Raw genomic sequence first — 10,376 nt, forward strand, 5'->3', positions numbered from 1 at the left:
CAGTGGTTCTTTACTCAAAGTTTAAATAGCTCCTGTCACAGCATCTTAATTTTATGTTTAAGTGAAGAGAAGTCACGCTATGTTATGTATATGCCTAAACATCAAAAGTTGTTAATGTTCGTTATATACTCTAATTTTCTAAATATATGCTAGACTAAACATGTACCTCTCTGTCTACACGCATTGCCTAAATGTCTATTCTAATGACCCTCGACTATTGTTTTCAACGAATTGCACACCGTCTGATAAACTGAATATAAAATTTATGTTTGTGTTGCTGCCTACCAGTGTCACCTTTTGCATATATGGTTTGGAATGTGCAGTAATATCCAACGCCACTGACTATGTATGATACAGTATTGTGATTAGACCAATATGTAGTAATACTAAAATGAGAGGCTTTTTGTAAAACTAATGACACATCACTGCACTAATTAGGTGGCTTCTAGCATGGCTTTTGCAACGATCTAACGTTCATATACCTTCAATCTATGTTTAAATCCAATTGTTTACGCCTGATAACAATATTAAAAAATGTGCTTGATATTCATGTACCCCACATGTTCCACGTGAAAAAGCCTGAGGACTGCTATTGGGGCACCTCTCACCTGCTTGTACTATGTATTTGCACATCAAAAATAAAGAATCTAAAAAAAAAAAAGCAAATTATTAAAAGATTTGTGCTACAGCGCAAATTTTTGGGGGGTGTTCCACAATGTTGGTATACTATGTCAAAGGGTTCCACGGGAAAAAAATATTGGGAACCCCTGGCTTAGATGTTAGCAGGTGATGAGAACTTCTAAAGTAAACACACTGTGCTCAAAAAAGTAAAACCTATTTTTCATGGAGTCTGTGTGAGTTTCAGCCAGGGTTGGTGTGGCTAGGCTTGCATAAACAATGGGATTTAAATCTTCAATGGCAGATAATTAAATAGTGACACCTCATGGGCATGATCTAAACACTAATAGTGCTTCATCAATCTAATGTTCTTTTGCATTTATAGTATCTAGAATCCCTTTAAGTAATCTTAATTTTCCCATAGAAATCAACACTTAAAATGTTGTTGGTAGAACTTTTTTTTGGCTTTTTAAAGTTTACAAGCCAAAACAGATCTGATTTGTAAAAAGATGGCAACCAGCCTCAAACCCTCTGAAAATAACTTGTGAGTAGTATTGTTAATTGAACTACTGTCATTAATCTAACCAATTATTGTGTCATAATCATGCCTGTATGAGTTTCATGCCCCATGATATTGTGACTCATTTACATGGACATAATTTCCCAGTCATATGCTTTATAAACTTGTCATTAGTATGTTTGTCACACAGGTGATTGATTTGTTTGGCTCTTCTGGGTGTTGTTTTTTTTTTTTTTTAATTCTTTATATTCTTCGTGCAGAGATTAGACAACCATATGTGCACTGCCACAACAGCTGGTGCAGACATATTACAGACATTTGATAACAGTGTAATGGCATCAACAGGAAAAATTACACTTTTGGTATATAGGGGGGTAAACAGGATTCATCTATTTGCTTTCTAGTTGTAGTTGTAGGATAGTGAATGCTGTGGGGTGTTCACTCAGCGCTTTGGTTGCTGAAATTAGGAAGAGCAAATTACAGGTGGCTATCAGGTTTGCTGGTCTGTTGGAGTATAAATTGCGTTTTTACATGGTTATTTACGTTAGGAGTGGGCCAAGCCCTCAGGGCGGCCCAAGCCGCTGAAGCTGTGACCGCTAGATGGGAGGTAATTACGGTTTACGGGTAGTGTTTGAGGCCTGCCTTGGCCCGAGGGCCGAGCTAGGCTTGTAATCTGGCATGTTTCTTACAAAGAGATGATGGTATACTGCAAAACGGCAAAATAAAAGAATAATAAATAATGAAAGTATTTACATGGTGGATTGTGTGTTTAAACTAAATATGCTTGTGAGGTTTTGATCGAGTCGAACTTGGCTAATAAGCTGGTATTTATGATGCCCAATATCCCCTGGGCACTGGGTGGGGGGGGGGGGGACTGGGAGTGTGTGGTTGGGCGCGGGTTTAGTGGTAACTGAAAACTAGAGCAGTATTACTGGGGAGGCGTCTACCAAGAACTTTGCTAACTTAACGGAGCCAGAGAAAGATTACCCTCAGCCTGTGCCTGCTGCAGAACTGGGCACGAAGGGGACAATATTAGTAACGTCCCACGAGCTTCCAGCAGTGGAGCTGGGACGGGTATGCTGCACAAGCCCCAGGCTTTTCAGGAAGGCACAGGAGTCATCGGGCGAGGTAAGTCGGAGGGTTGTGTCTCCCTTAGTGACTATGAGGGAGTGAGTTGGCCCCCATCTGTATCTGATGCCGGCTTCTTAGAGGGTCAGGGTTACTTGACGGACTGAGCGCCTCCAATCCAATGTGGCTTTTTTCATAAATCCTGGAGGATGGTAAGCTGCATCTCTTCAAATTTAAGGGGGCACAGAGTCTTGAGTGCTTCCACTACTGCCATTTTGTCGCGGAATGATTGGAACCGAAGTAGGACATCGCGGGACGCTGCAGCTGGAGCTCTTGTGGACTTGGGGAGCCTGTATGATCCCTCTATAGGGGTATGTTTTGCTTGCTTGCGAGGCAGGATTGCCGAGAGTAGCCTTCGGAGAAAATGGGGCAGTTCTTTGTCATCAATTGATTTGGCTATACCCCTTATTTTTATATTATTTTGGCGCCGGGCGTCGTCAAGCATGTCCAGTCTGTCCTGCAGGGTCTTGTGGGAGGCCTGGAGTTTCTGGACCTGTCTGCTTGTGTCAGTTTGGCGTTGGATGACTGTAGTTAAGTCCTCTTCTGTGACTCTCACCCGGTCATTGACCGCCGCCATATTTTCTCGCAGTATTGCCATATCCACGTGAAATCAGGAGCGCACATTTTTCAGGAGGTTCACTATGAGCTCCCAGGTATGGGTTTCTAGTGGTGTTTTGAATGTGTCTTGAGTCAATGCAAACAACATTGTTTTATGCTGTATGGCTAAACTGTACCATTCATTGGTTATACCTTATCAGATTGTCTTAATTAAGGCATTTAGAAGAGTACAAAGCTAAAACTGCGTATCTACCAGATACTATAACCACATATCTACCAGAACTATAACATCCATGAAAATGCTTGGACGTAAATGTGTGTGGTTTCCCCTAAGCAAACTTAAAGACTTTCAAAATTTAATTTTTAAAAAGTAGAAACCAGGTGCCTGCCAATGCAGCTTTTCTAAAACCTTTCGCAAGGAGGTTTGCCATGTCAGCCAAAGGTTTTTGTGTTCATATTAATCACCTTTGGATGTGATTTAGAGTTTGCAGTCAATTCTAAGGATAGTTTGTAACACACTGTTGTCAACCTATGCTCTACTCAAGCTTGTTATGTCCTATGAGCACTATGATCATGCACAGAATGCAATAGAATAAGGTTGCCTGGTCTGATGAATCACGGTTTCTTTGATTGCCAGATGTGTGTGCACTGTTTACCTGGGGAAGAGATGGCAGCACGATGCACTATAGGAAGAAGGCAGGCCAGTAGAGGTTGTGTTATGCTCTGGGTAATGTTCTGCTGGGAAACGTTGACTCCTGGCATTCATGTGAATGTTACTTTGACAAGTACCACCTACCTTGAGATTGTTCCAGACCACGTACACCCCTTTATGGTGGTGTTCCCTGATGGCATTGCCCTTTTTATCCTGCCACACTTCAAATATTGTTCTGGAATGGTTTGAGGAACATGCCACACTTAAATATTGTTCTGGAATGGTTTGAGGAACATGCCAGATCTAATCCGATTGAGCTGGTGTAAGCAGGAACAACTATTTCAACGTATCTACCTCGCAAATTAAAGGAACTGCTGCTAATGTCTTGGTGCCATATATCATACAAGTGGGACATAGAAGATATTATGTAGGTGGCTTTAATGTTGTGGACGGTGGATCAGTGTATATGCTTCTGACAATCAGTACATAGAGGTATTGTTAAGGGTTAGCTATATAAAGTTGCTTAAATTATTGCAGAAGAATAAAAATCAGTTTAAATGGTGGCAGTACTGTCATACATAGGTAGAGAAAGCCCACCAGAGCCAGAGTTAGGTTGCCCAGGGACCTGGACTCTGTTCTGTGAGTGTTGTGCGTATGTAGTGGCTGAGTGTTGTACCTGTGTGTGGGAGACAGAGTGATGTGTGTGTTGTTGAGGCTGAGTGTGTCTATTTGTTCTGGTTGAGTTTATTGTGTGTGGTGGCTGAATTTTGTTTGTGGAGGAGCCTTTGTTGTATGTGTAGTGTCAGAATGTGTTTGTGTTTCCTGTAGTGGCACACTAAGAGCAAGATCCCTGGTCCAGTGGGGAAGCAGTGAGGTCTGCACCTAAATTGGTTGCAGCCCACTTTAAAAAATCCCGGCGCTCAGTCAATGACTCACAGTGCTGGCTGCAGAAATCTGAGTCATTGAGAAGCGCTGGGGGATGGAGATGCAAACCACAAAGCTTCCTTGAACAGGTGAGAGGGCACAGGGCCAAGCATGGAGATATTTTTGATCTCACTTCCAGCTCAAGGAGGGCTTCCTCACAGAGAGAGCTCTAGGCCAGGACAGGGCCCCAACAGGCCCTTGGTGGCCACCTTTGCCACCTTATAGGTTATCCAGCTGTGAAGTCCACTGAAAAGCCCACAGTGCTCTTATATAGGTATTTCTTGGTGTAATGACTTTAAAAAAATCACACTCAGTCACTAATTCATATTGGTTTTATGAAGCGTTATTTTTAACTATATAGAACCTGTACATCTTTATATGCTAAACACTTCTAGTATCTTCTATTGGAATCAGCAAAAGATAGGCATATTCAACATGTATTAGTAACAGTTGGTTTAAGTACTTATAACTTTCAAGCAAATATTGTACATGATCAGCTTTATTCCCAATCGTTGCCTATCCAGGCAAGTGCATGACACATTTCTTCCACGTAAAACAAAACTAAACTGTAGACTCACCTGAAGTAAAACACAACCCTTATTCTGTTTCCTGCACAAGAGCTGATGCAACTGGAGTTTTCAATATGCCATGCCTGACCCCGTCGGTAATACACTTCTGTAACAGCTTGTACTAGTACAATACTAAAATATTAATCTATCACATGCATTTTACAGCTGTACATTGGGTATACTGGGCATGTCTTTATGCATGTCCACTTCTATAATAGTTTGATGGTTAGCTGTAGTGGTTCTGGTAACTGTAGAGTCCTTTTAAATATTGTTGTTGTTTTGTTTTGTTTTTTGTCATTGAAAATGAAACTTTGTTATTTTAATAAAAACCTGGCCCCTAACTATTTTTAGCTGGCTCCTAGATTGCAAGCAAATTGGTCGGAGCTCTGGTTTTACCTTACACTAGCAGTGGATCAGGCTTTTGCTTGAATTGGTTATATTCCACTTCTCTCATTAATACATTGTTTGCGTTGTAGTTATCTTTGTATGGCTTTTGTATTTTTGTGTGTGTTTACATATATGTTTTAGCATGAATTAAATAAAAATGTATTTTTATAGAGCGCTCTTCTTTGTTTCCATCACAATTGATGTATAAACCGAAGGGGGGATTGAGGTTATGAGAGAGACCTCCATGCTAATTGTTCTCATGGTTGTTTTAGAATTATCATTTCAGGTTATTACCTAAAGTCTTATAAGGGCTAGCTCAGGCACTAGGATCTTTCTGAAACGTTCATCCCAGGGGATTTAATTTACGTGACCCTCCTGAGCTATGTCCCCTTTGAACTAATATTAATCCTGGATAATGAGAAAAAGATGCTTGGCCACTAGTGAGTTACACAGACTAGCTTGGCTAAAACTGACTAATATTTTTTTTAGAATATATTAATACTTGCTCATCTAACATTTTGATATAATACTTAGGATTTTTAGTTGCATCTAAGTTGCATTAAGTTCTCTTTATCGATAGTTATGCCATATAACTATCTGCTTAGCTGCCCATTAATTTTTAAGTCTAACGAACGTAAGGGGTTGAAGCAACTAATAAATAATAATGTGTGTAATTATTCCTGAAGACTGAAGCAAAAAAAGTATGCTGTGATATAGAACTTCTTCTGTTGCGTCCGTCTGGGTGCATCACTGGTAAAGAGTTTAACAGACAGGGAACTGAATAAAACAAACCACTGGCCTGTTTTTTACATTTGCTTTTTTAATAAAAACAGTGAAAAAGAAAAATGCATCTATTCTCAGGATAAATCTAATGTACTTCTCAAAGTGATTTGGAGTATCTCATGAAAACATTATCTTTATGTGTGGAAAGTACAATACAGTATTCAATGTTTTACTAGCACGTACTATAGCTTTCCAGGTCTGATTTGAACCTGTTTTAAAACTCATAACAGATGTAGTAGTATGACATTAAAGGGCTGGTTATAACAAACTACACATAATTATAATGCATACTCTGATTCTTTGGTCCTGCGTGACCAGAAATGGTCAATACGATTGGGGACCTACACGTCTCAAGGTGTTTATTTTTCCATTCTTCTTAAAAATGAATAGTAAAAATAAGATTTACAAAAACAATATCTTGATCAAACACATTAGTGGCTTATCTGACTTAACATTGATGCCTTGCTACAAAAGGAGATTCTGCTGTCATTTTCCTGTTAACTTCACTAGTAATGGCTGTGGGAAAAGGGCATAATACTGATTTCACGAACACTGACGAAGATTCTCCCATTGTCTCGCATTAGTTCTAAATGAAACTGTTTATCCACTAACACTTGAATATTGCTACGGCTAACTTTTAGATCTGAACATTTTAGAATATTGCCCTGACTAACTTCTAGATCTGAACATTCTTGAATATTGCTATGGCTAACCAGGGCCGTTTGAAGGAATTTGGGGGCCCCAAGCAAAATGGACATGGAGGCCCCCCCACCCCCAACTCCCCACCCCCCACACGCACACAAAGCCTACAGGAACCACAGCATAGCCATACAGTTTAATTTCACCCACACTTTATATAAATAAAAAAGGCTTACAGTGCAAATACTGCTTAGAACTCTGCCCTGCCCCTTAGTGGTCTTTCCTCTCCCCCCACCCTCCCCTGCCAGTCTCTCCTCACCCTCCCCCCGTATTCTCCACACCCCCCTTCCCTGTGTTATCCTCATCTCTGCTTCTCCTCACCCCCTCCCTGTGTTCTCCTCATCTCCGCACCTCCCCCTTCCCTGTGTTTTCCTCATCTCCTCACCCCCCTCTCCCTGTATTTTTCTTACTCCTCACCCCCATGTTTTTCTTACTACTCCCCCTCCCTATGTTCTTCTTACTCCCCTCCTCCCCCTCCCTGTGTCCTTCTCACTCCCCTCCCTATGTTTTTTTACTCCCCCCTCCCCCTCCCTATGTTCTTTTTACCCCCCCCCCCCAGGCCGTCTTTAATATTGATTGGGCCCTGGGCAAGCATTTGATGGGGCCCCCTGACCCCCACTCCCTGACATGCAATCACGCTCTCCACTTCCCAACGCAGTAGCGGAACCATTTTCCCATGCTTGCAGAGTTGTATTTAGCACTGAGGTGTGTTTATGTGCTCAGGAATGGTTTGAGGTATATGGCAAAGAGTTCAAGATTTTGCCGTGGCTTCCAAATTCTCTAGATCTCAATCCACAAGACATGTTCAGAAGTTTTTTTGGAGTCCATGCCTCGATGCATGAGAGCTGTTTTGACAGCACAATACATACACAATCATGAGCAAATGGTTTTAATGTTGTGGCTGATCAGTGTAAACTATAAACACACTCTAATGCAAACTGTAGGACTGGTAATGATATGAAAAATCTATACTCAGGTCTTTTAATGAAGAGAAAAAAAACTAAGTTTAAAACAGGTAAACGTGAGCTACAAAGAGCCATCTGTATCAATGCTCAGTAATGCAGTTTATTGCCATTTTCAGATATACTGTTTGTGTAATACATATAAAGTAATACAGTTCCATGAATAAGTCTATTTACATCAATTTTTACTAGCTTCATGCCATGATCAAATCACCCAATGAATAAAGACACAAAGTTTTATAGTACTACAAAATAAATTTGTTTTCTGCTAAAAAAGAAAAAGAAAAATTATGTTCTCTGTGCCAGTCACAGCGTACACAGGTGAAAATGTTGATCTAATTAGAACACAGATGATCTGCATAAGAACAAGTGGGTCTCAAGAGCAGTTTGAACTAGATCTGAATAGAAGCATCTGCAAGGTGTAAGGGCTGTAAGCTGACCTTATCCAGAGTCTCTAAAACTACAGGAACCAGTGAATATGACTTGCACCCTTACAGGCAATGGGAAAATCTATAATTGTGGGATTCAGTGATGCCACTCATCCTTTTACCATAAAAAGTGGATTTGCAGCTTTATTATAGTATGCTTCCCTTATCTATCTATTTTACAAAACACGTTTTAAAACTACTAAAAGGACGCTATGAACTCCAGTGAGGAAGTGATGGTGCCTGTTCTCTTCTGATGCCATCTTACCTTAAAGTGTTAAATTGTCTTCAAACAATTTAATACAGACGTTGTGCCCCAAGGTGTCTGTCATGCTGTCTCTTCGTTGGTACTTAGCTAATGTGGAAGTACAGAGAGCTGTCACTCCTCTTCTCACCTCCCCTTCTCTGGCTGTGGCCGAGCTCCTCTTCCTCCTGTCAGTCCGGCTGGGTACCGCGCGGTACAGGAGATTCAGTTTCCTGTTCCTGGACGGACTGAAAGGAAGTGAGCACTCAGTGTGCACTTCCTGTCAGTCCTGCCGGGAACAGGAAACTGAATCTCCTGTACCGCGCGGTACTCGGCCGGACTGACAGTGAGGAGGAAGAGGAGCTGAAGGGGAGGTGATGACGAGGAATGCTGCAGCTGCCTGAGGCTCTCTATAGAGCGCTCAGGCGGCTGCAGCCTTATAGGAAGCACCAGCTCTGCTTGGGGCCCCGGGCCAGCTCGGGGCCCAAAGCAGTTGCTTGGTTTGCCTGTCGGGTAGCGACGGGCCTGTGGCTAACTTCTAGATATGAATATTTTGAAATGTTGTCATGACTAACTGCTAGATCTGAACATTCTTAAATACTGCTATTGCGTTTGCTCTGGCCCCCTGACAGGTTCTCACTTCCTCTCAGCCATCCTCTTAAAGGGCTGCGGCACACGACCAGGCCACTGTTCAATGATACTCATCGGGTCGCCCTAAATGCATAGGCTACTCGATCAGCCCTTCCAAATTGTTGCAGCCAGCGGATCCATGGGACATCTAATTTGGGCCCCCCAGGAGTAACTGGATCCAGGGCAGCTGCCCTGTTTACACCACATTAAAGATGGCCCTGGCTATAGCTAACTTCTAGATCTGAACATTCTTGAATATTGCTATCGCTAACTGCTAGATTTGAACATGCTTGAATATTGCTATGACAAACTGCTAGATCTGAATATTCCTGAGATTTATAAGTTGCTAATGTTTAATTTTTCCTTTCTTTTAAAGCACTCCACGTCACGTCTGGGTTACCAAAGCAATGTTCAGGGATCTTCCCAGCCGCAGAATACAATGGGCTACTCCACGACATCTCAACAAAGCTCACAGTACCATCAGTCTCACAGGTACTAAGTAGATGGTCAGCAAACAAAATCCAAGAACGTCCGATGCTCCAGTTGTATGAAGCTAAGACTTAAAAAAAAAAGCAATGCACATCTAGAACTCTTAATGGAAAACATATGTGTGGACTCTTCAGAACTCTGTGTTCTCTGTTTATACACATCAGTGCGAGTTTGGATATCCAATTCCCTATCTACCTTGATTTTCTTAAACCTTTCCGTGTTCTTTGTTGCAGTCACATTGATCAAAATATGTGATTTGAAGCCAGCACTTACACTTCTTTACCAATTTTAAAGTAAATAGTATTTTTATTTGTGCAGCTTGTCTATGCTGTAGCAGTGACAATGGTTTATAACTCTAGAGGCTGCTCAGTTGGACCTCATAGTGTTGTATAAAGAAATCTGTAAGCTTTCTAGTTGTGTATAGTTTTGTATTTGTAAAAAAAAAAGAAAGAAAAAAAGAAAAACAAAACAGAGTAAACAAAAATGCACCTTTTTAAGCACTGTGTTCTGTTCACAGAACATTGCAGTTTTGCATATGGATGTCAAGAACAGGAATCTTTACTGTTCCATCTTTCTTTTTTGTTAATTAACAGAATTTTACATATATATGTGTGTGGTGTGTGTATGTGTATATATACACGCACATACTTCATGCATATCTATATATACATACAGATATATATGTATTAAAAAAAAAATCAATGTACCTGCATCAGGAACAGTGATGTAAATGCAGGACCCAACTCAGGAGTGGCTGAAGTAGTTTAAACTGTAGTACAATTTTCTTG

General features: G+C 41.0%; 1 protein-coding gene across 2 annotated transcripts in view; it reads left to right on the forward strand.

Moving 5' to 3' along the window:
• Positions 1 to 10,057, forward strand: part of CDK19 (cyclin dependent kinase 19) — a 317,057-nt gene extending 307,000 nt beyond the window's left edge. The window contains exon 14 of one of the 2 annotated variants that reach the window (XR_010086622.1): positions 9,476 to 9,555. Coding sequence is in view for 1 of the 2 variants with exons in the window: in XM_063443517.1 (XP_063299587.1) it covers positions 9,476 to 9,598 (123 nt within the window). In the remaining variant the exon portion in view is untranslated. Of the gene's footprint in view, positions 1 to 9,475 lie in introns of both variants that reach the window. The other variant, XM_063443517.1, reaches the window with a different exon arrangement.
• The last annotated feature ends 319 nt before the right edge of the window (positions 10,058 to 10,376 follow it).

Source organism: Pelobates fuscus, chromosome 2, assembly GCF_036172605.1.
Source record: "Pelobates fuscus isolate aPelFus1 chromosome 2, aPelFus1.pri, whole genome shotgun sequence".
In the NCBI taxonomy this organism is placed as follows: Eukaryota; Metazoa; Chordata; class Amphibia; order Anura; family Pelobatidae; genus Pelobates; species Pelobates fuscus.